General features: G+C 39.4%; 2 protein-coding genes and 1 pseudogene across 2 annotated transcripts; all 3 read right to left on the bottom strand.

Annotated features, from left to right (window-relative positions):
- Window positions 1-1,847: 1,847 nt before the first annotated feature.
- LOC122891724 (olfactory receptor 8S1-like) lies at window positions 1,848-2,771 on the bottom strand. Its single transcript, XM_044227605.1, has one exon. It carries the CDS (start codon window positions 2,769-2,771, stop codon window positions 1,848-1,850), a length of 924 nt encoding a protein of 307 aa, XP_044083540.1.
- A 9,325-nt stretch (window positions 2,772-12,096) lies between these two features.
- LOC122891688 lies at window positions 12,097-13,224 on the bottom strand (annotated as a pseudogene).
- Window positions 13,225-17,203: 3,979 nt separating this feature from the next.
- Window positions 17,204-18,151, bottom strand: LOC122891721 (olfactory receptor 8S1-like). The gene has a single exon (XM_044227597.1). The coding sequence runs from the start codon at window positions 18,149-18,151 to the stop codon at window positions 17,204-17,206; it is 948 nt and encodes a 315-aa protein (XP_044083532.1).
- Window positions 18,152-27,552: the final 9,401 nt, after the last annotated feature.

The following is a 27,552-nucleotide window of genomic DNA, read 5'->3' as shown; positions in this document are numbered from 1 at the left end:
ATCAAGACTTAAAGACTACTGCCTCCAGCTTTGATTTTCTTTTTCAACATTACTTTGGCTCTTTGGGGTCTTTTCTGGTTCCATACAAATTTTAGAATTGCTTGTTCCAGCTCTGTGAAAAATTTTATTTTGATAGGGATTGCATTGAATGTGTAAATTGTTCTGGGTAGCATAGACATTTTAACAATATTTGTTCTACCAATCCCTGATCATGGAATGTTTTCCCATTTCTTGTATCTTCCTCAATTTCTTTCATAAGAGTTCTATAGTTTTTAGACAATTCTGACTTGTTTCACTGCATTGGAAGGAAATTGCATAATGTTCTTAAGTAATTTGAATGGTAGTGTTGTCTATTTTATTAAGGTGTAATTTCCTCAATCTGATATTTGTTATTATCATGAAGCATGTGATAATATTAATATTAATATTAAATACTTTGTATTAAAGAGAGAATCATTAGAATTTTTTATTGTTAAATATTTGAGGTCATAAGAGAAGTTGAATATTATTTTCATGCCTATTAAGAGTCTATTAGGGTGGACATATGATTATACACTTTAACCTACTGATTTGAGGGATCAAATCAATAACAAAGTTTGTTTGATCTTGGATTATTATTTACATTGTTATTCTTTCAGTATACTTTACACTTGATCTTAGTCAAAAGTCCAAGAAGTGATTCAGTATACTTTCAGATTCAACAGATTAATATTTCATTTAGAATTGTCTATATAATCATTACAAGATGATAATATTACAGGTTTGAGTCAGAGTTACTTTAGCTCTCAAAATGCATTGACAGCTTCCCCTATTATTCTGTACTCTAAACAATTCATATAACATTGAAGTTTGAACTCATTTGAAAAACTGTCTGTGCTTGTTGCCCTTTTGAGCTAATTCTTTGCTTTTTTTAAAAATTTTAATTATCTAATGACTCAATTTTCTTTTTCTTGACTTACATATTCTTTAAAATTGAACAAAAGCCCACTTTTCAAATTTTTTGAGATGATTCTTAACATTTCCTTAAAATTTTTATATTTTATATCTGTTGTGTTACTGTTTTTCTTTCTTTTTTTGAATATGCTCTACAGGGTTATATAAAATTTTAGAGTTTTTTGAATGACTACAACCTTAATTTACTTCCCAATTTTGTTTTTCTGTTTTCTGACTTGTTAATTTGTGCTTTTAGTTCCTTTATCCTCCTTTTCATATTTAGTTTCTGTTATCTTTCTAATGCTTGGATTTGAGCTTTTAGAAACTTAAATTTTCAATGAATTCAATGAATTATATGAATTCATATAAGGATAGATAGATTACAATAAAGAAATCTAAATACTGGCGATATTTTATAACTTTAGTGTATCATGTTCTAATATTCATAATATTCTACATAGAGTTTTGATTGTTTTGTTGACATAGGATCTTTTTTTTCTATTTACCAATGCTTTATTTACCAGGGGTTGGGATTTGCAAAAGTTATCTTCTATTTAATAAATGCCTCTTTTGTTTTTAGTACTTCCTGCAATTCCTCACAGTCAGATGCCGAATCTCCTGAAATGATCAGTGAATCTTTTCAACCTAATTATTTTGTTGTCTTATCAATCTGTTTTGTGGAAAATTGTCTTCACATTCTCTTCTACCAACAGAGCATAGACTTTCCAAATAAGGAGCCCAAATCAAGCCCAAATCAAATCTGAACAGAGCCTGCCTTGGAATAATAGGCAGGCTCTGTTCAGACAAGCTCTGGAATTTTTCTTCCAAGTTATATGACACTGTGTGTGGGAGAAAGTGGGGAGAAAAGAAGAAATGTGAAGGAACAGTCTCTGTAACTGTGTCTTTGTCACTACTTAGAGATATTTCCCCAGTGTCCTTCTCACAGCCGCCTTCACCTCTTTGTTCTTTAGGCTGTAGATGAGGGGATTCAGCAAGGGCGTGACTACACTGTACTGCAAGGAGATGAGCAGATCCAAAGAGGAACCCAAGGGAGGCATGAGATAACAAAGAAAACCTGAACCAAAGAACAGGGTCACTGCAATGAGGTGGGAGGAGCAGGTGGAGAAGGCCTTGGTTCTGCCTGAGGTGGAGCTGATGCTCAGAATAGTGGAGATAATACGAGCGTAGGAGAAGAAGATTGGGAGGAATGTTCCAAGCCCATGCAATAAAATGGAAGAGAGCAGGATATTGGTAGTGATGGAGATATCAGAACACGACAGAGGGAAAAGGGCAGGCAGCTCACAAATGTAGTGGTGTATAGTTTGGTCCTCACAGAAGTCCAGGTTAATACCCAAAAGCACAATGATAAATGCATCGAGAGAGGCCAGGCCCCATGAGGCCACCACCAGCCTCACACAGAACTGGCTGCTCATCACCTGGCCATAGAGCAGTGGGTGGCAGATGGCAGCATAACGGTCATAGGCCATCACTGAGAGCAGAAAGGCTTCAGTCCCTGCACCAAAAAACACAAAGAACACCTGAGTCAGGCAAGCCTCTACTGAAATAGTTTTCTTCTCAGACAGAAGGTCCTTCAGTAGCTTGGGCTCAGTGACTGAAGAGAAACAGAGGTCTAGGAAGGACAGGTTGCTCAGGAAGAAGTACATGGGGGTGTGGAGGCGGGCATCAGTCCTGATCACCAGCAGCATCATCAGGTTCCCCGTCACGGTCAGGAGGTAAATCCCCAGGAAGAACACAAAGAGCAGAGCCTCGATGTGGGGGTTGTTGGACAGCCCGGTGAGAATAAACTCAGTGATGGTGCTGTGGTTCCTCCAGGCCATTTGTGGAGGGGATTTCTTGGAATAAAATACAAAGGGAATGATATCACCTATGATAGTTTCCATTTTTTAGGGCATCATCATGTCTTCTTATACATCCTTCCCATCCTGCTTAGTCTGACCTTGTGCTCAGGTATTTCAAAGCTGCTCTCACTGTATCTCAGGGAGAGTTTTTATTCTTTCTTGTACTTTAGAGTACTTTATCCTTTCATGCACTTTAGAGAATTCTATTCCTGTTTTACAGGGATTTATTTGAAAAATAATATTGCTGGCTCACTTACACATTAGTGTTATTCACTTCTTGTTGCATGCTTCAAAGTTCAGAGAGACTGTGGACTCTGAGAAACAAACTGAGGGTTTTGGAAGGAGGTTGGGGAGATGGGTGAGCCTGATTGTGGGTATTAAGGAGGGCATTTATTGCATGGAGCACTGGGTGTGGTGCATAAACAATGAATCTTGGAACACTGAAAAAATAAAAAAGAAAAAAAAAGAAAAGAAATCTTTACAATAATGTTTTAAAAACCATTATATAACATATCTACAGCAAAACATTATATAACATATCTACAGCAAATAAACCTTTTCTCTTCTCTTCATTCTTTTTATTCAAAATAATCCAAGTCTTCTTACTTCCTAAACAGTGTGTTAAACTTAATAGTACTTTTTTTTTTGGTATGCAGAGTATAAAAAAAATTTCCTATCTGTTTTCATGCATGGAAATTTCCCCCATTTTACCCTGGAGGAAGATGATATTGAGCCCTGTTGAGAACCTGTAGAAGAGCCAAAAAATGAATTCCCTAGTTTTCTCCTAATTCTCATCCCAGTGTCTAGGCCTGGTTCCAGAAATGAAGAATACTTTTCTTCCCCTGACATTCAGATTTTCTTATTTGTCCTTACCCTATATTATTGCCTTTTTGGCCCATTTTGATACTGGAAAGGCCTATTTATTTTTGTGTCTTTGATTATATTGTTCTCCTTTTAGATGTTCTTCTTCTTTATTCCACTGACCTGCATTTTAAACTGCCTTCCAGCATCCCCTCAAATCCTGCTATTTCCTTGTCAAGTATACTTAAAAACCTGGTTCTATTAACAAATCCATCAGCCCAAGCTCAAGCTCACCCTCAATACAAGTCTAGGTTACCTGTGTGCCTGGAGCAAACAGTGCAATGTCTTCCTTGGTGTGTGACCTCAGCTAGATCCAGTGGTTGTGAAGTATAAATAGCTGGAGGATTTACTTTTGAGGATCTTGCATGGATAAAATTATAAACATATAAACAAATTATAAACAAGCAAACATTTTGCTTGGAATCTACTTAACTGAAGTGGAAAGGTAAGTTTCTTTTTTGCTTTTCAAAGATTTGGAGAGCACCAAGGATTTGTGGATAGCTCTATCCTGAAAATAGTTTCCAGTTTTCTACTTTTACTCATAAGGCAGTATCTGACCACAGTATCTTTGGGGTTCTCATCTAAGAAGACTAGCATTTTTGCAAAACTATTTTTCATTAGTGTGCTAATATCCCACACTTCGTGTGGATGATGGCAGCAGCTATTTTTGTCATATGATCTTGGGATCTCACCCTTCTCACCATCCTAAATAGCAAATCAAATGGACTCCACGGATTTCTTTAAAGACCAAGGACAAAGTCTTCTATTCAATTCTAGATTACATTCCAAGCATGAAAATGCATCTATTTTAAACAAGAAAATGAATATTAGCTTTCATTTGCTGTTTAGAATGAAAGACATTTTCAGCTTTATTTCATACTGACATTAAGAGACACTGATGTCAGATTTACATGAGGTTGAGGACAAAAGACTAAAATTAAACAAGGGGTAATTGAAAGGGTAAAATATGTAAATATGAGGATTTCAGAAGTGTTCTAGAGTTTTTGGCTATATTTGGAATGAATAAGTGAATGAAGGGTGTGTTTGGAAGGTCAGTTTCCAAATGGTTTGAGGCTTCTAGGGGCTGGATGCCCTGTTCTGACCTTATGTGCATGAGGAAGAATTTTAAAGGGGAGAAGGATATCAGTACTGGAAGCAGGGGGGACCAAAAGGTCAATGTAACCCACTTGAAACTATTTTCATAGCTGTCCTCTCCAGTATCTTTCATACTATTCATATTTTCACAGTGATGACTAGATCGGAAGCTTGTTCTAGTAATTGAAAAAAATACAAATAGAAGGTCTGTGCAAGCAAGGGAATAAGTAGTTTCAGTGAGTCAACATGTATTTCTGATATCCTCATTTCATTCCTGGTGTCAACTTTCTGCAGTCTTTTTTGGATCCTGACGCACAAGAGGATTTATGTCTAGACTGTGAGATGTCCCTGTCACAATGTCATGAGGAAGTGAAGACAGATCTTTCTCATATCTTGTCCAAGGCAGCTGGGATAAATGGACATTTTCAGGAACAGAGACATCAGGGTCCAATCTAGGGAAGAAAGTGGCCTAGGAAAGGGTGGGAAGTTTCTACCACAAACTTAGGAAAGAGGAATAGGTTGAACAGGAGTCTCAGGATCTAGCAGTAGTGGGATGTATTAGAAAGTTTCAGGGGATGGGCTCATGGTGGGGCATGGTGAGCAAAATTATAACACACATAGAACTTTCTAGGAATTAAAAATGGAGGGATAACAGATACGTTGAAGGATATTACCATACTCCTGGCTTTTCCTGGAGGAGGCAGCTCCTGTGCGTTCTGCTTTCCCATTCAGACGGACACATCATAAAGAAAGTATCCCCGTAAGAGAACCTACGCCTGACTCTTGACAGAACAGATAGTTTTATCTTCTGGCTGTCAGAGGGTATTAACATTAGAATAGTTCAAACTTTACAAACACTGAGGATAACAGGATATCAAGATCATTTCCTGAATACCTGAACCTAGAGTGGTGTCATTCTGCAATGCAGGCCACTATCCGGAAGGACAAGAATGGCATCTCTAAAGAAGCTCATATTTTCAACTGGCATATACTTCATTAAAACTTCCTCACCTGATTTCGGATCTAGCAACCTGCCATCTCATTTATTTCCTCTGTGATTCTGAATACCATCTTAAGAATACTACTTAAAGAAAGAACAATCTAACACAACCAATCAGAGACCATCTGTAGTTACATAGCGTTGTGCTGGGTTTGGCACCCAGGGGAAGCTGGGCCAATGCCTTGTATTCTCTGAAGTCTAGTCTGAAACCAAGTTCTGGACTCAACTAATTAACACAGTTTGCAGTTAACTAGAAAGGTAAACAGATAGGGGAGTATTTGAAATTTCTGAATTGGAGCAATTACTTAAAGACTAAAAGAGAATTTTGTTAGGCTGGTTGGGAGTGGAGAAGGAAGAATAAGAATGTGGGGCTTCATCCCAGGACCCTGGGATCAAGACCTGAGCCAAGGCAGAGGCTTTAACCCACTGAGCCACCCAGGTGCCCCCATGATGTATCTTTAAACAACATCTGTCTTATCTCCCCATCTCCCATTTTCTGGAAATCATCATTTACTCTCTTTTTTGTGTGTGGATTTTTAAGATTCTATATATAAGTGGTATCGTACAGTACCCGTCTTTCTAGGTCTGACTTATTTCACTTAACATAAAGTGCTCAAGAGGTATTTATGTTGTTACAAATGGTACAATGTCCTTTCTTATGGCTGGATAATATTCCATTGTATACATACACAACATATTCCTTATCCATTTCTTTTTTTCTAATTTATTTATTTGCAAGAGTGAAAGAGAGAACACATGCGAGGCAGAGGGAGAGGGAGAAGCAGATACCCCACTGAGCAGGGAACCAGACATGGGGCTCAATCCCAGGACCCCAGGATCATGACCTGGGTGGAAGGTGGATGCCTAACCAACTGAGCCACCCAGGTGCCCCTATCCATTTATTCCTTGATGGACACTTAGATTATTCCCACATCTTAGCTATTGTGAATAATGTTGCAGTAAACACAAGATTGCATATATCTCTTTGATATCCTATATTCATTTCCTTTTGGTAGATACCAAGAAGTGGAATTGTTGGATTATATGGTAGATCCATTCTTAATTTTTTTGAGAAACCTCATATTGTTTTCCATAGTGGCTGAACCAGTTCATATTCTCATAACATAATACCCTCCATTTGGTAATAGCTACCAAAAATGACATGAAACACCCTTTTCAAGGCCTAGTAAGAGATAGCAGAACCTGTGATGCTACTACTAGTTATCACCAACCCTCTCCTTTCCCTGGATGTCCACAAAGTTAGGGATTGAAACAAACTGGGGATGGGTGTTCATTTCATTAGCCTTATTGGGAATTTAGTGTTCGTGGTGAGAAGTTATTTCCTTCTTTTCTCATAGGGGAAAATAGGATTGCTTTTCTTTTGTAGAATCCAAATAAATGGGGTCTTAAGAGAAGAGCTCACAAAAACAGGAAATGCCTGGAAGCAGAATAGACTGAGATCTCATTCCTCTGTTAGAATCTACTTCAGCAGTAGACTTGCTGATCTTCCCTCTGTTTTGCTCTGAGCCATAGAGAGAAGAATTGGGAAAGGTGACAGATGAGATGGGTGTGGGGTGGGTGTGAAGGGTCTGGGGTGTGTGGAAATACAGCAGCCAGCCTACCCACTATTTGGTATGGCAAGGATGATGCATGAATTTCCTTGGTTTGGGGGCATGAGGGGAGTCAATTTGTCATCCTGGTAGACAGCTGACTTTGGACTCTAATTCTGACTTTGGACTCTAATTCTTACATCTAAGGTTGTTTTTAGGGGAGGATCCCTCAACAGCAAGAGGCTATGGAGTGCTGCTAGTATAGGAGAAGAGGCAGGAGAGAGTAGAGTGAATAGGAGTCAAGTCTTCTGAGTCAGAGAACTGTGCACTGAGGAGGATCAGTGGGATCTTAAAAAGAGCTCCAATGTGCTTCCACCAGAGTTGGTTTGTATGATGGCGGTCCTGAGGTCATTCTTTCGGTCAGTCACTGCTAACTTGAAAATAAGTGATAATCAACAGTAAGAAATGGCGGGGGGTGGGAGGTTGGGGGAACCAGGTGGTGGGTATTAGAGAGGGCACGGATTGCATGGAGCACAGGGTGTGGTGCAAAAATAATGAATACTGTTATGCTGAAAATAAATAAAAAATAAATTAAAAAAAAAGAAAATAACAACAGGGCAAATTACAGAAAGTCATTTGTTTTGTTCCCTCTGTCTTTTTTTGTACCCCAGAGTGTGGAAATTGGCCTTGAAGAGGTGGTAGAGGGGATGTGTCTGCGCCAGATTAGGCCTCTTCAGAACAGTAAGATCCCAGCTCAAACCTGCATTTGGGGAAGGAGAGGAGTGAGACTTCAGTGAAATATATGTCTTAAGTTAGAATATACATATATTAAACAAAGTGATATAGAACATTAAGGATCTGCTGATATGTCTTTTAAATGTAAGAAAATGTAGATTATACAGCCAGTTGAATTAAGTAACTGGAAAAAAACCAGTTTCATGTGTATTTGCCATGGAGTTGAGACTTCTCAATGAATGTATTAAATTAAAATCTTTTTTTTTTTAGATGATTTTATTTATTTATTTAACGGAGAGATAGCACAAGTAGGCAGAGCAGCAGGCAGAGGGAGAGGGAGAAGCTGGCTCTCTGTGGAGCAGGGAGACTGATGTGGGACTCAATCCCAGGGCCCTGGGAACATGGCCTGAGCCAAAGGCGACCACTTAACCAACTGAGCCACCCAGGCACCCTACATTAAAATCTTTATGTACAAGAGGCATTAGAAGAAAATATATCTAAGTGTGGGTGATGGAATTATTTTTTGATAATTATCATCTTTTCTTTAACATAACTCTTTTCTTATTGCAACTTAAAAATTAGAAATAAAGATGTGTTATTAATTAACACGTGATTCATTACATGATATATTTTGTGATAGCATTTGTTTATGAAAAAATAAAGTAAAATAGAATGACAGTGTTTTAACCTATTAATCAAAATGCTGCAGGTTCATCTGGCACAGGTCAAGAAAGAATTCTTCTTCTTTTTTTTTTTTTTAAGATTTTATCTATTTATTTGGGAGAGAGAACATGCATGACAGAGAGCTAGACAGAGCATGAGCAAGGGAAGAAGCAGACGGAGAAGCAGACTCCCCACCAAGCAGGCAGTCTGCTGCAGTGCTGGATCACAGGACCTTGGGACCATGACCGGAGCTGAAGGCAGATGCTTAACCAACTGCACCACCCAGGTGCTCCAAGAAAGAATTCTTGAGACACTCTATGGTGCAACTTAGTAAGTTTATTTAAGTAGTACTGGAACAGGACCTATAGACAGAAAGAGCTGCACTTGCTGTGTGAGGCTGGTAGTTATTATTATTATTATTTTAAAATTCAATTGGCCAATATTTAGTATATCATTAGTTTCAGATGTAGTGTTCAGTAATTCATCAGTTGCCTATAACACCCACTGCTCATCACATCATGTGCCTGCCTTAATGCTCATCACACAATTACACCATTCTCCCACCCCCCCATCCCTCCAGCAACCCTAAGTTTGTTTTCTATAGTTAAGAGTTTTTCATGGTTTTTCTCCCTGATGACTTCCCATTCAGTTTTTCCTCCCTTTTCCTATGATCCTCTGCACTGTTTCTTATATTTCACATGTAAGTGAAACCATATGATAATTTTCTTTCTCTGATTGACTTATTTTGCTTGGCATAATACCCTCCAGTTCCATTCATGTCAATGTAAATGGTAAGTATTCATCCTTTTTAATACCTGAGTAACATTCCATTGTATATATGTACCACGTCTTCTTTATCCATTCCTCTGTCGATGGACATCTGGGCTCTTTCCATATTTTGGCTATTGCGGACATTGCTGCTATCAACATTGGAGTGCAGGTGCCTCTTCAGGTCACTGCATCTGTATCTTTGGGGTAAATACCCAGTAGTGCAACTGCCAGTAAGATAGCTCTATTTTCAACATTTTGAGGAACCTCCATGCTGTTTTCCAGAGTGGCTGCACCAGCTTGCATTCTCCCCAACAGTGTAGGAGGGTTCCCCTTTCTCTGCATCCTCATCAGCATTTGTTGTTTCCTGATTTGTTAATTTTAGCCATTCTGTCTGGTGTGAGGTGGTATCTCACTGTGGTTTTGATTTGTATTTCCCTGATACTGAGTGATATGGAACATTTTTTCATGTGTCTTTTGATCATTTATATGTCTACTTTGGAAAAATATCTGTTCATGTCTTCTGCCCATTTCCTGACTGCATTATTTGTTTTTTGGGTGATGAGTTTGATAAGTTCTATAGATCTTGGATACCAGCCCTTTATCTGATATGTCATTTGCAAATGTCTTCTCCCATTATGTAGGTTGTCTTACCCAGAAATGGACCCTCAACTCTATGGCCAACTAATCTTTGACAAAGCAAGAAAGAGTGTCTGATGAAAAAAGGATAGTCTCCTTAATCTCATGAAACAAATGGAGGATTGCTGGGGAGTGGGGGAGCCGGGTAGGGTGGCTGGGTTAGAGACACTGGGGATGGCATGTGCTACCATGAGTGCTATGAAATTTGTAAGCCTGATAATTCACAGACCTGTACCCTGGGGCAAGTAATACATTATATGTTAACAAAAAGAAAAAAAAAAAGAAAAAGAAAAAGGACAGTCTCTTCAATAAATGGTGCTGGGAAAATTGGACAGCCACATGCAGAAGAATGAACCTGGACCATTTCCTTACACCACACACAACGATAAACTCAAAATGGATGAAAGACCTTAATGTGAGACAGGAATCCATCAAAATCCTAGAGGAGAACCCATGCAGCAACCTCTGTGACCTTGCCCACAACAACTTCTTACTAGACATACCTCCAAAGGCAAAAAGAAGAATGAACTATGGGGACTTCATTAAGATAAAAAGCTTCTGCACAGCAAAGGAAACAGTCAAGAAAACCAAAAGGCTGGTGGTTATCTGCTTAATCAAAGAGAAGAGGGACTGCAGGGAGTATCAGATTACAAAAGTTTCCTCACATTTGTTTGAATCTACTCCTAAAACTACTGTTGCAACATTCTTTTGGTGCTTATCATTAGTTCAATAGTAACTGTCAGTGAGATATGAAGGCAGTAGTGAAACCCTTAAAGAATGTAGCAATCTGGGGTGCCTGGGTGGCTCAGTGGGTTAAAGCCTCTGCCTTTGGGTCAGGTCATGATTCCAGGGTCCTGGGGTGGAGCCCTGCATCGGTTTCCGCGCTCTGCGGGGAGCCTGCTTCTTTCTCTCTCTCTCTCTCTCTCTTCCTGCCTCTCTGCCTACTTGTGAGCTCTGTCAAATAAATAAATAAAAATCTTAAAAAAAAATAAAGAATGTAGCAACCAGCATGTGCTTGATCCTTACTGAAACTATGCAGACTGTCAATCCTGCAGGGTCAACATTTTCCTGCTTCTGTCCCTCATCAATAACAAGTATTTTAGGGTGTCATTATTGTTAGACAGAAAATAACATTGGACAAGTATAAGTTATCACATTTAAAACAATCTATTTTGAGGAAAATCATAAATAGTATAGAAAAATTTCTCAGAAGATACAAATTTGGTGAATTATATAACACGTACTGCATATTTCATAATGCATGCTAGAATATATGAAAACGAAATTACTCCAAAACAATTGACTAGAACCCCTTGCATTCCCCAGGTGGGCTAAGTGGAAAAAACAAACCTCTTGAAGGAGGTTAATTGTTGCAGAGGGCTGCATTTTCCTGTCTTACCCTAGAAGGAGTGACATTTTCCCTTGTTTTGAAGCTCTCAAGTAACAGAATCAATAGAGTTCTTTGCATCACCCAAATCACTGACCTGCTGATGGTGCTGACCTGAATTTTAGTGCTTTTGTCTATCTGCAAGGGCTTCTTCATTAAAGCACCAAGGCCCCCACAGACCCCAAGTTTATAACTTTTCTTTCCCTGAGATTCAACAGTTTTTGGTGAAATCTTCTGGTTTTCGTGCCTTTCTGTACATTTAATCCTAAAAAATAATCCAGTACACACACATTGTTTTATTCAGTGTCAATGAAACAGTAATACAGTGTCAATGAAACAGGAATAAATTATGATTAAAACTTTTAATCAAGACGAGTACATATTCCATTGATCAGCCTTTGAGCAGGATTTAATCTGAACCACCTTCACCTACCCTTGCCCTACCCTCAAGGTTATCTGTGTGGCTCTTTCTTAAGCTCTTCTGCGTGTCTTTTAGCATCTAAAACAATGGGCCATCAGGAAGATTGTAGTAACCACTCAACAGATATCTTGAAGCCTGTAGTTCTTTCCTTATTATCATCTCTTTGTAGCTTGCTACCTGTGCTGTTACAAACATTTTCCCAAGGTTCTTTTCAGAGCTGCTTTTTTTTTCCTTTGTTTTTCAGGCTGTAGATGAGGGGATTCACTAGAGGAGTGACCACACCATATTGTATAGAGAAGATCAGCTCCATATCCTGAGGTTGGCATTAGATGACGGGGGAAAGCCGAGCCATGGAAGAAGCTCACTGCAGTGAGGTGGGAGGAACAAGTGGAGAAGGCCTTGCTTCTGCCTGAGGTGGAGCTGATGCTCAGGATGGTGGAGACAATGTGCACATAGGAGATGAAGATCAGGAAGAATGTACCAAAATCATGTAGGAGTGTGGAACAGACCGGGTCAGTGAGGTTGACAGAGACGTCAGAGCAGGACAAAGGGAAGAGGGAGGGCAGCTCACAGCTGTAGTGATGGATGGTATGGGCCGCACAGAAGTTCAAGTTCATAGCCAGGAGGATGTTGATAAGTTTATCCAGGAAACTCAGGGTCCATGAAGCCCATAACAGCCTGGCTGCTGACCATATACAGCTGGCTGCTGACCATAGATCAGAGGGTGACAGATGGCGGCATAGCAGTCATAGGCCATGGCAGAGAGCAGTAAAATTTCTTTTCCTGCAACGGCAACTGCAAAGAAGGCTTGAGTCATGCATCCCTCTATTGAAATGATTTCCCATTTATTTATTTATTTTTAAGATTTTATTAATTTATTTGAGAGAGAGACAGTGAGAGACAGCATGAGAGAGCAGAGGGTCAGAGGGAGAGAAGCAGACTCCCTGTGGAGCTGGGAGCCCATTCGGGACTCAATCCTGGGACTCTGGGATCATGACCTGAGCTGAAGACAGTTGCTTAACTAACTGAGCCTCCCAGGCGTCCCGATTTTTCCTTTTAGACAGGAGGTTCTCCTGAAGCTTGGACATAGTGACTGAAGAAAAGCAAAGATTCAGGAAGGAGAGGTGACTCAGGAAAAAGTATATGGGTGTGTGGAGGTGAAAATCAGTTCTGATCACCAGCAGCATTGGCAGGTTCCCCACTAGGGTCAGGAGGTAAATCCCCAGCTCAAAGAGCCGTGCCTGGACACTAAGGTCCGCAGGCAGCCCAAGAAGGATGAAATCAGTGATTGTGCTGTGGTTTCTCCAGGCCATTTAGAGAGCATGTTTCCTAGAAATATTGTTAGGGTACAGAGTCGACCACCTCTCAGTTAGACAGAGAACACTCTCGATAATGCAAGTCACACAGCGAGGTTTATTTCCAGCTAGCTGGGGTCCAAGTATCCGCCTGGCACAGCGGGTTTCAACAAGGACCCTGAGCACTCAAAGCCAAGGGTTTATATAGTAGCATTTTTAAGGCACTTTTCCATAGCTACATACATATCTTGTGCCCCACTTTGACAGTTTAACTTTGTTTAACCTTTTGCCACCCCAGCATCACCTTGCGCCATCCTGGCAGTTAAGTGAGATTTAGGTTTAGAAGAAATTTAACTTTATTTACATTTCCTTCTGCCTCCACCTCCCTCAGTTTTATGGTGGGAAGGGTGACCTTACGCCTTGAGGAACTGAGCCATTTGTCTCTGGAAATTGGGCCATTGAAGAGATAGCCCTTTTTGTTGTAAATCACCAGGACATTTGCAAACCAAGGGAGACTCCTGTCTTGCAGGATTGTGATCTCTGCAAGTTAACTGTTTTTCTTTAACATCTGGTCCCTACGGCACCATCGCCTAACCGCCCTGGTGGTATATGATTAAGTTGTTTCTTAGGTTTTAGCTACTTGCTCTTATCTCAAGTTACGTGCGCTGTGTGGGCTGGTTAGGGACGCTCAGTAAAATGGTTTCCCAGCCTTCAGGATGGCCATTCTTATGCTAACCCACTCTTACAGTGCAAGGTGCCAGCTTTTGCTTTGCCAAGATGGCTGTACTTATGACAGGGCTAGACTCGAGGTGGGTACAGCCTTGTTTTTCTTGGCCTCCACACCTGGAGCTGGTTTCCAGGACTTGTTTTTAAGTTCCCTGGGGGAAGGGGAGCAGGGACAGTAAAATAGGTCCTTACAAAATATAGAATGGACTCAAAACTTGTCTTGATTACACCCAATTACAGAGTTAAGGACCCTCTTTTAGGTATATGTTCCTAATTATTTAGGTTTCACATATGCCTTTGTTGACTATCTAGAATCCCTTCTTCCCCATCTGGTATTTGGTTTCAAACTCACTGTGATATTTCTGTATAGATGTTAATAATTCCGTATAGCTCTGAAAGCCTGCAGAGGAAATTTGTGATTTTGTTCAGATCTAGTCCATGATCAGTTTATTCTGTGTCCTTCAACTGGACACTGGTTTATTAGCAGTGTTCTGGGCATATTTCATACATTGTAGCAGAGTTGCTAAGGGGCTGTTTCAGCATTTATCTTCTCTTCTCCATTTTCCAACCTGTTCTTGCCCCATTTCAAAACCCTCCTAAGATTCATAATAGCTTAATAGTATCCTTTTGTCTTTCCATAGCTTTTTATCACTGATAATACACATTAACATATAATGTTGATCCTTTGGGACAAGATTAAAAGATGATTGTGTGTGTGTGTGTGTGTGTATGTGTGTGTGTGTATTTTTAAAAAGAAAACAGAGGCTCCATATGGCATCGCTTAATTTAAGACCTCATGTCAGAATGCCAACACTTAATACATAACCTAACTGCTAACTGCAGTTTCAACTTCCCAGAAAGGTAAACTTCAGCCAGTCAGCATGGAAATTTCTTGGTCAACACTAAGAAATTTACTGGTAGCCCTCTTCTGTTCTCTTTAGGAAGGCAACTTTGCCTAAAAGAACGGACTCTTTCCTAATAATTTCCTTTTTTCCACTTTCTCTCTCTACCTTTGAAAAACCTTCCCTTTGGAACTCCCCTCTACTTCTTAGAATGTTGCCTGATTCATGAATCAATTAATAAAACCAATTAGATCTTTAAAATTTACTCAGTTGATTTTTGTTACTTAAATATATGTGTGCATGTACGTGTATATATTACACAGATATCAAGCATACATTATACATATACATATCAAAGCACATTAAAGTTACTGAATAAAAACAAATCTGGTATCCTAGCGGAGTGTGGTGTGGTAGCTTAGAGAAAATGCTTTTGGGTATGCAGATTGTGTTCAGAAGGAGGTAATAAAAGGTTTTCTTTGCATAGTATGCATGAGGTAGTGAGCTATTCCATTCAAGTGTGTACTCTTCAAAATTTTGTTGACATATTAACTCCTATTGTGCTTTTGTGAACTGCAGGATAAGAGATAGTCATGAACACCTAAAGGTTCCTTAGTGACTCTGCTGGGGTTGTTACAAAATATTGTTATCTTGGATAATAATCCAGTCAAGACCAACAATTTGCCTCAAGCAAGAGGCAAACAGGAAAATAGGTTGAAAATGATATAGAATGTTGAAATGGGCTGAAACATGTTTGCCTTATATGAAAATCCAAAGTTTGATCATTATAGCTGGAAAGAGAATGTTTTCCAAGAAGAAATGATAATTGGCAAAAATGGCTTAGACAAATATCCTTTAGGTAGAAAGTCAGTGGAGTTCTGCAGAGGGTGGTTTGAGGGCACCAGGTGGGCACATAAAGAAGGGGCATAAAGAAGTAGGAGGTGTGAAGACAGACAAGAAGGACCACAGGGCTTATGGTCCTCCAAAGTGGAAAGAGGTTATCGTAGACCTTGTGTAGGGACATATTTATATATTTTGGTTTCATTTTAAATTCAGAGCAGAAGTCTTTCTTCATGATCAGTCCCAGGCACTGATGCAGTGAATTCCCTACATCCATACATATTCTGGGAAAAACAGGTGTTCTGTTTTTCAGAACAGCTTCTGAAAGTTGACAGCTTCTCAGTGATCTCCCTCTCCCAACTGAATCCTTCCCCATCTCTACGTAGCACTATTTGCTCATACTGGGTCCTCTCCCTTTCTCCACCTCTCCTCTCTGCTCTCCTCATCATTCTAGCTTTATTCCCTTTTATGCCCTGTTTTTATAGTAGGAGTGTTTTGTTTATATGTTTACTTGCTGTGAAAGGCAGAATTCTAAAGATGGCCATTTAAGATTCCTGCTCCGTAGTTCTTCAAACACGAATCTAGGGACTGCTGTGAAGGGATTTTGTAGATGTAATGAAAGTCCCAAATCAGTTGACCTTAAAATACGAGATTATACAGGTGGGCCTAATCAGCTCTTTAGAAGCAGAGAGTCTTCTCCAGATTGTAGAAGAGGAGGACATGAGGGAGATTCAGAAAGTAAGAAGTGGGTGATACATTGTTTTGAAAATGGAGAGGACCATGTGAGAAGTGAAGGGGCCTCAATAAGGAGAAAATGATCCCCATTCAACAGCCAGCAAGGAAACAGGGACCTCACACCTACATTTTCAAGGGGTCAAATTCTGTCAACAACCTGAACCTCCAGAGCCTGTGGAGAAGAGCCCAAGTGAGTCAGCACTTTGATTTTGGTCTTGTGAGACACTAAACAGAGAACTCAGTGGCATTTGCTTCACTTTCTGACCTGGAGAACTTCAAGGTAATAAATGGATGTTATTTTAATTTGCTGAAGTTTTGGTAACCTTTCATGGAAATAACAGAAAGCAATAGAGACTAGTATACCTAGTAAATTGTGACTTCATTCTATTGGCCACATTTTTTATTTCTGCCTATTTCCAGAGACCTTACCATAACCTATGACCCTTTCTTCTACCCCATAAACCCCAAGTCTTTGTTTCCCTTTTCTAGAGACCCAGAATCCACTATTCCTATGAAATCTTTCCCTAGACAGATTAATTCAAATTAAACATTCAGGACACAAAATATTTCAGGGTTTATCCTATTTGATTGATTTTAAAAAATGTGAATCATGAATTGATGAGTTGTTAAGTAAATCTACGAAGCTGAGAAAGTTTTCTGACTTATGTGCTCTGTGTCTAAATAGGATTGATTCTGAGCCATAGAAAACAAAATAGCTTCTAGCGCTTTCCTTGATAATTTTTAAAAAGGGAGAATCAGCAATGCAAATTGTAACAGGCAACAAAACAGGAAATCGGGAACTTAATGTCAAACATGAGATTTCTTCTGCAGTTCTATTTTATGTTTATTTCATGTTATATCTCTTCTGCGCCCAGACATTGTAAATATTTTATCATCATTCTTCTCAGAGCTTCTTTCATCTCCTTGTTCTTCCAGCTGTAGATGAGTGGATTCACCAGGGGAGTGATTACACTATACTGTATGGAAAGGATCAACTCCAGAGGTGAGCCTGAGGTTGGCATGAGATAGCGAACAATGGCTGAGCCGTAGAACAGTGTCACAGCAGTGAGGTGGGAGGAGCAGGTGGAGAAGGCTTTGCTTCTGCCTGTGGTGGAGCTGATGCTCAGGATGGTGGTGAGAATGCGAACATAAGAGAAGAAGATCAGGAGGCAGGTGCCAATGGCATGCAGAAGGGCAGAGCAGAGTAGCACTGCAGAGTTGGTGGAGACATCAGAGCAGGAGAGAGGGAAGAGGGAAGGCAGCTCACAGGAGTAGTGGTGGATGGTTTGAACCTCACAGAAGTCCATATTCAAAGCCAGGAGGATGTTCACGAGTGCATCCAGAAAGGCCACGACCCAAGAGCCCCATACCAACCTCTCGCATAGCTGTTTATTCATTACCTGTCCATAGAGCAGAGGGTGGCAGATGGCAGCATAGCGGTCATAGGCCATTACTGAGAGCAGGCAAGCCTCAATCCCTGTAGTGGCAAACACAAAGAAGACCTGAACCAGGCAGCCCTCTACTGAGATGGCTTTCCTCTGAGACAGGAGGTTCTCCAGCAGCTTGGGCACGGTGACTGAAGAATAGAAGAGGTCTTGGAAGGAGAGATGGCTCAGGAAGAAGTACATGGGTGTGTGGAGGTTAGAATTTGTATGGATCACAAGTATTATCAGCAGGTTCCCCAGCAGAGTGAGAAGGTAAATTATCAGGAACAGAAAAAAGAGCAGAACCTGGACATGGGGGTCAGCAGACAGCCCAAGAAGGATGAACTCTGTGATGCTGCTGTGATTCATTGAGGCCATTTATGGTCACTGTTCTTTAGAGAAAAATTAGGAAGAGGATTGAAATCTCTTCCAGTTTCCAGAAGGCATCACTCTTTGCTATTTATTCCCTATATCTTTCCCTATATATTCCTTCCTGCCTGGTCTGATCTTCATTTTCAATAGCCCTCACATCCGCCTTCAGTAGTTCCATGGAGTCGTTCTCCTTTCTGGCCCTCTGCTGGGCTGTCTCTGAGCTCTGGATCAGCCCCACTGGGGACTTTTCCATAATAAAGCTAATATGCAAGGGTATGATTGACTGTGCAGGCCTACCAGAGAACTTCCCCGTGACTAAATTACACAATCCTTTAGCTGGGTCCTTGTATTCCACCACATTTATCATCTTTTAGGAATTCCAGCAGATATCCTGAGGAGGTTGAGGCAGATCTTGGCTCACCTCTATTACCTCGTCTTTATTCCCTTCTTCAAAACTCTCCATGGTTCATTAACTAATTAATTAACAATAATGCTAATTATGTTAATGCTAATAATGCTAATTAATAATAGCAGAGTTGTGTTTGTGTAGCAGTTTGTCTTGCACAAATGACTTCCACCCATATTTTCCACTGTGTGTGTGTGTGTGTGTGTGTGTGTGTTTGTACAGAGGATATTGAAACAAAAGACTGAACTCATTTCATAGGTGAGCACGGTGATCCTAGAACTTGTCTAGATCCCTACACCAATCTTTGAAAAACAAGGAACTGAATGCTGCATTTGGTTGTAGGAATAGAGATTGTCTGCTATATAACCTGCTTAGAGAAAAAGCCAAACTCCCTAGTTTGGATTTCAAAGCGTTAATCACCCAAGGTTCTCTAGATGCTCTACTGCTGAGGTCAGGTAGCTTTGCTTGTTCCCCATCACTCCTGTTTTCTCTCATTTGATTTAGGCTGATGTATTTTGTGTTCCTATTGATGATTTATATCTTATATACCTTGGAATTCTCACCTTATTTATCACCTATTCCATGAGTTTTTCTTTGATTACTCCCTTCTCCATTCTCACATAAATCTCTGGGAAAATCATCACGAACCACATTTTTGCAGATGATGAAAATAAAGCTAAATAAACTAATTCAAGATTCTAATTAATCTCTAATCTAAGACCTTAAAACCTCATCTGCTTCCCTTTTCTGTGTAATATTTCATCAACACACCGTAAGCTTTGCCATTTTTTTGTATTCCTAGTTTGAGTATTATTTCTTGTGTCTACAATGAGAGTGCAGTTTCATGGAGCGTGGGAATGATTTTCTAACTCACCCCCCCATCAATATCTAATAGGCCTTAAGTAAATCATTGTTAACTAACACTAACAAAAATTGTTTGTTAAACAAAAATTATTTGTTAACTGATCTTAACAAAAATTAAGAAAACTGAACAGATTATGTAGTAAAAACTCTTGGAGATTATCTACATGTCTAGAGAGCCAACTTCAAGTTGTAGTCAAGGGCAAAGCTTTAAGGGGGCCTGGAGTTAGAAGAGAAAGGGAATAGATGGAATACTTACCTCCTTTTTGCTATAACAGACTGACAGAGGCCTTATTCTTTTTGAAATTGTGGAAACCTACAGATCTCTGCTTCAGAGAGATCACCCTACACTTTGTTTAAATGTACAATATCCATCCATCCATCCATGTTATTGAATAAACATTTTTGAGTGTCTGTTTACTGTAAGGTACTGTGTTGTGCATGCAGTTGAAGACAATTCTCCATTGCATTTTTCTTGACTCTTGCATGAATGCACTTACCTGAGTATTATCTGGGTTTAACTAATCCCCCTAGGCTGTTTCTTCCTCATCAGATGCAACGTGTGGTTGTACATTCGGATTCAACCTTTCTTCAGATCTTCATGAGTGCTTTACTACCTGTTAGAGTATTCGAATCTGCCTCTTGAACTCCAAATCTTTCCTGGGCTCTACCTTTTATGTCTACCACACAAATATAATCTTGATGCATCTCACAGAACTTTCAATAAAAGGTATAATCTTGCTCTGAAGGTAAGTTTCCCAGTCTTTGAACTTCCTCTCCACCTTATTCCACCCCCGCTACCAGGCCTATCAAATATATACCTTCCAAACCCTGAGCCCTGATTTAGAATATGTATCTGAATTATCTATGAGTTCTGTCCAGGGTGTAATCTGTAGTCCAGAGGGTTGGTCCAAACTACTGAAGATTCAGCAATGAAGAATAACTACCTGCAAAAGTCAGTTTTATCTTTGAGTCCATAAAACTCTTAAAATATTTTTGACACATTGCTTTTTATAAATCTATTGTCTAACTTAAACCAATTCAACAAAAATGCCAGTAAATTTTACAAGTCATAGTTTTGTCTTTTAAAAACTAGGAACATAATAGAATTATTTTCTGATAATCAAACAACAATACTAAATCTGAGTTATGTGAGCTGTTAACTTGTAATTTGTTTTAATGTTTAGCTTAAAAGAAAACCAAAACCAACCATATGCTAATATATGTCACACAAGTTTCTCAGAGTTGCACTTTTCCTCACTCTATGTCAGTATTTTTGTTTCTTCACTGACATACAGAATGCTGCCATATCAGGTGTTAAGTTACTTATTCTAAACTGTCCTATTCTGCTCATTTTAGGAGTCACGTTGGAAGGAAGGCTGATGATATTTATTATCCCCCAGCAAGTCCATAAAATATCTTTTCAAAAAATATTTTATTTATTTATTTGAGATAGTGAGAGAGTGCCCAAGTGGGGGAGGGTCAGAGGCAGAGGGAAAAGCAGACTCTCTGCTGAGCAGGGACCTCCCCACCCCTGAAAAAGGCAAATTCTTATATGCCTGAGCCACCTGGGTGCCTCCATAAAATAAAGTACTTTTGAAAGTGAACAACTTCTCTGGATTTTATATTAAGAAAAAACACTGTGAACAAAATTCATTCATGTCAAGACTGTGAACATATTTAAGAATCTGGAATTTAGTATCCAAATGAGAGAAATTGGCCCAGTTCTATGCTTACTCTTTATTGATCTGGTTATAAGGACCAATTCTTAGCATGAAAATACTCTAGCACCTTCAGAGGATATTAGAGAAGCTGCTCATTATGGATCCAAAACCTGAAAACTTTTATCTTGGAATGGAAACACCACAGTCTATCATGGAGACAGCTACATCATGCGACATTATGACCCACCTCACCCCAGGTTCAAAGCACAGATCTTCTGACAACTGATACCTTCTTTCAAAGTAGGACAATGTCATTATGTTAATCTTTAAGGAAATGATAAAATGCTAATATCAAAATTTTCTCACTTACCTCCAAGAAGAAGCACAGTGAATTCAGTTCAGCCCAAAGTTTGAGTGAGTGGTTCCAGATCTAAACCTGATTGTGAATGTAGGGAGTCATGAGGCAGTTCCTGAGAAGGGGGGGTGGGGGTAGAAAGAAGAGCTCAAGGGATTCTCCCAAGGCTTTTTTTTTTTTTTTAAAGATTTTATTTATTTATTTATTTGACAGAGATCACAAGTAGGCAGAGAGGCAGGCAGAGAGAGAGAGAGAAGGGAAGCAGGCTCCCTGCTGAGCAGAGAGCCTGATGTGGGACTCGATCCCAAGACCCTGGAATCATGACCTGAGCCAAAGGCAGAGGCTTAACCCACTGAGCCACCCAGGCGCCCTCTCCCAAGGCTTTTTACCAATTTCCCTTGAACTATACACAGAACAAAAGCAAACTCATTTAACATTCCATACTGTTTTTTCAAAGACCATCTTAACAGAAGTAGAATATAAAGTTGAAGTCAAGTAACATCATAAATATTCACCATCTTCCTTTCTACTGAAATTTCTTTTTTTCTAAAGATCTTATTTATTTATTTATTTGAGAGAGAGTGACATCACAGAGGGAGAGGGAGGAGCAGACTTGACGCTGAGTGGAGAGCCCAACCGACCCTGGATGCCAGGATCCTGGGATCATGACCTGAGCCGAAGGCAGTTGCTTAACCCACTGAGTACCTCAAGCACTCCTCCCCTGAAATGTCAACATTAGAGATTGCTTTTACCAGATTGAGTTTGTGTCTAAAGTAAAATTAGACAATTTTGGCAAGGGTCACACATTGAGACAGTTATCAAGTCTTTAGATCTAATGAGACCACCAGTGTTTTCCAAGGTGACAACTAGTTAAGGACCAATAATCAAGACATGAGACTTACATCAATAGGTGCCTGATACTTGTCATGGTATAGTTAACCTCAGAAGATATTGAGGTCTTTAATTAAATAATTGCTAAGTGAGGTTAGGAGGAGTGAAAGCTGAAATGCTTCAGTACTTACCGAAGGGACTTGACGACCAGACTGCATTGTTATAAATAGGTCTCCCATTGTTCTTTAATTATTTCAGCAGGGATCATATTGGGCATGGGTAATAACAGCAGAAAAATGAATATTCTGCACACAAAGGACTGAGGACCTGGGAAAAGAAAGGGTACCTAAGGGCTCCAATATTTTCTGCCAAAATTCATGTATTTCCCTTTCCTAATGATTAATATTATTAATTGACCTCCTCATTACATTGACCTCCTCATTACCTAATAAGAGAACTTGAGGACAAAAGCCCAGTAGAACATACTGAGAAATACAGACATAGTTTCAGGAGAGTTAACAGGCAAAGTTCTCTCCGTTGTGTGGAATTGAGGTGAGAAAGTGTAAAGAAGTGTCTCAGAGATCCAGAGAGAGAAGGCTCAATGATAGATGTTAATAAAACTATAAATCAACTGGAAAGCATTCAGGAAAAACTTTCAGAAAAATCAGAGAAAATACTACCATATTCTGGTATCTTCTGGTACAGAAGACATTTTGTAGCTCTTTTCCTAGGTAGACCTTATCTGAGTTTCCAAGAACTTACACTTCAATGAAATAGCTCTAGGAAAAACAGCAACTTTTACTTTTCCAGTTGGGAATCACAGGAAGACAGAATGTCCTAGATTTAGATTGTCCTGAAGTATTGGTCATCCGTGTCTCAACTGGCCACACTAAAAAGATTTTCGAATCCTCAGTAAGTGCAGTTTGGTGAGAGATTTCTTTCAGATGGTCTCAGGCCTCGTTCCTTGATGTCTCTTCATTTAGTTTCTCTGTGACTAAATATTGTGTTCAAGAGAGTAAATCTCAGCTCTAACTTCTCAGAAAAGCAGTTATAGTTCATGCGGTTAGTTTATTGGCTGACTGAACCTGGGTGCTTAAGAGAAAGATGGAACAATAGCCTTTATTCCCTGGAGTTAGAGCCTGAACTACATGAGCTAATTAGGGAAGTTGCATTTTCTAAGAGAGCAGGAGATGACCTCAGATGTTGGCTTCAGAACTTGACTTAGAAATCATACTGGAAACTCTTGGGTGAGAACTCCTGGTGTTTTATCTTTACTTCTTCCCTTTCTGCCTCCCTCTCTTCCTTCCCTCTTGACTTTTCATCTTTATTGAGTTATAATTAAAAAATAAAATTTTATCATTTATTTATTTTTTGAAAAATAAAATTTTATATATTTAAAATGTACAGTGTGGTGATTTAACATATGTATGCTTTGTGAAATGATTATCACAATTAGATTTTTTAAAAAAATCTTATTTTTTTGAGAGAGAGAAAGGGAGTGTGCATGTGTGCATGAACCTTGGTGGGTGGGAGGTGAGGGAGAGGGACAAGCAGATTCCTTGCTGAGCGGGAAGCCCACTTCAGGGCTGGATCCCAGGAACTAGCAATCATGACTTAAGCTGAAGTCAGACATCTAACGGACTGGGCATCCTGACCAGGCACCCAGACTACAATCAGATTACTTACTACGCCCATCACCTTACATAGTTACATGTGTGGTGAAAATGCTTATGGTCTACTTACAGCAAATTAATTTTTCCTTTTTTTAAAAAATTATTTTATTTATTTCAGCGTAACAGTATTCATTGTTTTTGCACCACACCTAGTGCTCCATGCAATCTGTGCCCTCTCTAATACCCACCACCTGGTTCCCCCAACTTCCCACCCCTGCCCCTTCAAACCCCTCATATTGTTTTTCAGAATTCATAGTCTCTCATGGTTCACCTCTCCTTCCAATTTCCCTCAACTCCCTTCTCCTCTCCATCTCCCCTTGTCCTCCATGCTATTTGTTATGCTCCACAAGTAAGTGAAACCATATGATAATTGACTCTCTCTGCTTGACTTATTTCACTCAGCATAATCTCTTCCAGTCCCATCCACGTTGCTACAAAAGTTGGGTATTCATTCTTTCTGATGGAGGCATAATACTCCATAGTGTATATGGACCACATCTTCCTTATCCATTCATCTGTTGAGGGGCATCTTGGTTCTTTCCACAGTTTGGCGACCGTGGCCATTGCTGCTATGAACATTGGGCCTTCTTTTCACTACATCTGTATCTTTGGGGTAAATACCGAGGAGTGCAATTGCAGGGTCATAGGGAAGCTCTATGTTTAATTTCTTGAGGAATCTTCACACTGGTCTCCAAAGTGGCTGCACCAACTTGCATTCCCACCAACAGTGTAAGAGGGTTCCCCTTTCTCCACATCCCCTCCAACACATGTTGTTTCCTGTCTTGCTAATTTTGGCCATTCTAACTGGCATAAGGTGGTATCTCAACGTGGTTTTAATTTGAATCTCCCTGATGGCTAGTGATGATGAACATTTTTCATGTGTCTGATAGCTATTTGTATGTCTTCATTGGAGAAGTGTCTGTTCATATCTTCTGCCCATTTTTTTAATATGATTGTCTGTTTTGTGTGTGTTGAGCTTGAGGAGTTCTTTATAGATCCTGGATATCAACCTTTTGTCTGTACTATCATTTGCAAATATCTTCTCCCATTCCGTGGGTTGCCTCTTTGTTTTGTTGACTGGTTCCTTTGCTGTGCAGAAGCTTTTGATCTTGATGAAGTCCCAAAAGTTCATCTTCACTTTTGTTTCTTTTGCCTTTGTAGACATATCTTGAAAGAAGTTGCTGTGGCTGATATCGAAGAGGTTACTGCCTATATTCTCCTCTAGGGTTCTGATGGATTCCTGTCTCACATTGAGGTCTTTTATCCATTTCGAGTTTATCTTTGTGTACGGTGTAAGAGAATGGTCGAGTTTCATTCTTCTACATATAGCTGTCTAGTTTTCCCAGCACCATTTATTGAAGAGACTGTCTTTTATCCACTGTATATTTTTTCCTGTTTTGTCGAAGATTATTTGAACGTAGAGTTGAGGGTCCATATCTGGGCTCTCTACTCTGTTCCACTGGTCTATGTGTCTGTTTTTATGCCAGTACCATGCTACTTACAGCAAATTTTAAGTACACAACAGAATATTATTAATTATAGTCATCATGCTGAACATTAGATCCCCAAAGATTATTCATCTTCTTATTTTAAAAATTATTTATTTTTTTATTATATTATGTTATTCACCATACTGTACTTCATTAGTTTTTTATATAGTGTTCCACGATCCATTGTTTGTATATAACACCCAGTGCTCATTGCAACACATGCCCTCCTTAATACCCATCACTAGGCCTACACATTCCCCCACCTCCCTCCCCTCTGAAATCCTCAGTTTGTTTCTTGGAGTCCTGGAGTCCATAGTTTCTCATGGTTCATTCCCCCCACCCTGATTACCCCACTTCATTTTCCCTTTCCTTCTCCTAATGTCCTGCATGCTATTCTTTATGTTCCATATGATAATTGTCTTTCTCTGCTTGACTTATTTCACTTAGCATAATCTCCTCCAGTTCCATGCAAGTCAATGCAAATGATGGGTATTCATCCTTACTGATGGCTGAGTAGTATTCCATTGTATACATGAGCCACATCTTCTTTATCCATTCATCTGTTGAAAGGCATCTCAACTCCCACAGTTTGGCTATTGTGGACATTGCTGCTATGAACACTGGGGTGTGTGTGCTATTCTTATTTTTAAAAAAATTGTTTTAAATTTAAAATTTATTTATTTATTTATTTATTTATTTATTTAATTTAGAGAGAAAGAGAGCATGAGAAGGGAGGAGCAGAGGGAGAAGAAGAGAGAGAATGCTAAGCAGGCTCCATGCTCAGTGTGGAGCTTGATGTGAAGCTCCACCTCATGATACTGAGATCATGACCTGAGCTGAAATCAAGAGTTGGGCACTTAAGTGAGACAGCCATTCTGTTTTCTAGAGCGCTTAGTCATCTTATAACTGAAGGCTTGCACACTTTGCCTAGTCTCTTCTCATCCTCCCACCCCCAACCCCTGGTGACCACCATTTACCATTCTATTCTTTGCTTCTCTGCATTTGGTATTTATTTATTTATGTCCACATATTAGTGAGATCATAAGTATTTGTCTTTTTAATTTCATTAGTATATTGTCCTTTAGATTCATCCATGTTTTTGCAAATGGCAGGATCTCCTTCTTTCTCATGGCATGTATTCCGCTGCATAGATATACCACATCTTTATCCATTCATCCATTGATATACCTTTAATTTTTTTCCTTGTTTGCTATTGGGAATAATGTTGTAATGAACATGGGAGTATGGATATTTCTTCAAGATACTAATTTTGTTTCCTTTGGATATGTACCCAAAGTGGAATTGCTGGATCATTTTGTAGTTCTTTTTTTTTTTTTAAATCAATTTTATTTATTTATTTATCTGAAAGAGAGAGAGCACATGAGCATGGGGAGTAGCAGAGGGAGAAGCAGACTCCCGTTGAGCAAGGAGCCCAATGTGGGACTCAATCCCAGGACTCTGGGACCATGACCTGAGCCAAAGGCAGATCTTAACTAAAACCAAGACACCTATGAGCTCCCCATTTGGTAGCTGTATTTTTAATTTTTTGAGGAACCTCCATACTGTTTTCCCTAATGGTGGTAACCAATTACATTCCCACCAACAGTGTCCCAAGGCTTTCCTTTTCTCCACATCTTGGCCAACACATAGCTATTGTCTTTTTGATCATAGCTGTTCTAATAGGTGTGAGGTGGTATCTCATTTTTTTGATTTTCATTTCCATAATAATTAATGATGTTGAGCACATTTTCATGTACCGATTGACTATTAGAATGTCTTTGGGAAAATGTCTGTTCAACTGATTTTCTCATTTTAAAAATTGGATTATTTTTATTGTTGTTGAGTTGGATAAGTTCCTTATATATTTTGGATATTAACTCCATGACAGTCAGTTAAATGCTTTGCAAATACGTCTCTAATCCTGTAAGTTGCCTTTTCTTTTTGTTGGTTGTTTCCTCTGATGTACAGGGTCTTTTAAATTTGATAGTCCCATTTATTTTTGCTTTCATTGTTTATGCTTTTGGCATCATATCCCCCCTAAAAAATTATTGCCAAGAGCAAATCAAAGAACTTTATCCCTATGTTTTCTTCTAGGAGTTTTATGGTTACAGGTCTCATGGTCTTATG

Source organism: Neovison vison, chromosome 12 (assembly GCF_020171115.1).
Source record: "Neovison vison isolate M4711 chromosome 12, ASM_NN_V1, whole genome shotgun sequence".
Taxonomy (NCBI): domain Eukaryota; kingdom Metazoa; phylum Chordata; class Mammalia; order Carnivora; family Mustelidae; genus Neogale; species Neogale vison.
Note: the sequence above shows the minus strand (reverse complement) of the source record. Positions and strands in the feature narration are given on the sequence as shown.

Excerpts from the sequence above, each read along its gene's own strand:
- LOC122891724 (XM_044227605.1), bottom strand. The coding sequence starts at position 2,771 with ATGGCCTGGAGGAACCACAGCACCATCACTGAGTTTATTCTCACCGGG.
- LOC122891721 (XM_044227597.1), bottom strand. The coding sequence starts at position 18,151 with ATGGCCTCAATGAATCACAGCAGCATCACAGAGTTCATCCTTCTTGGG.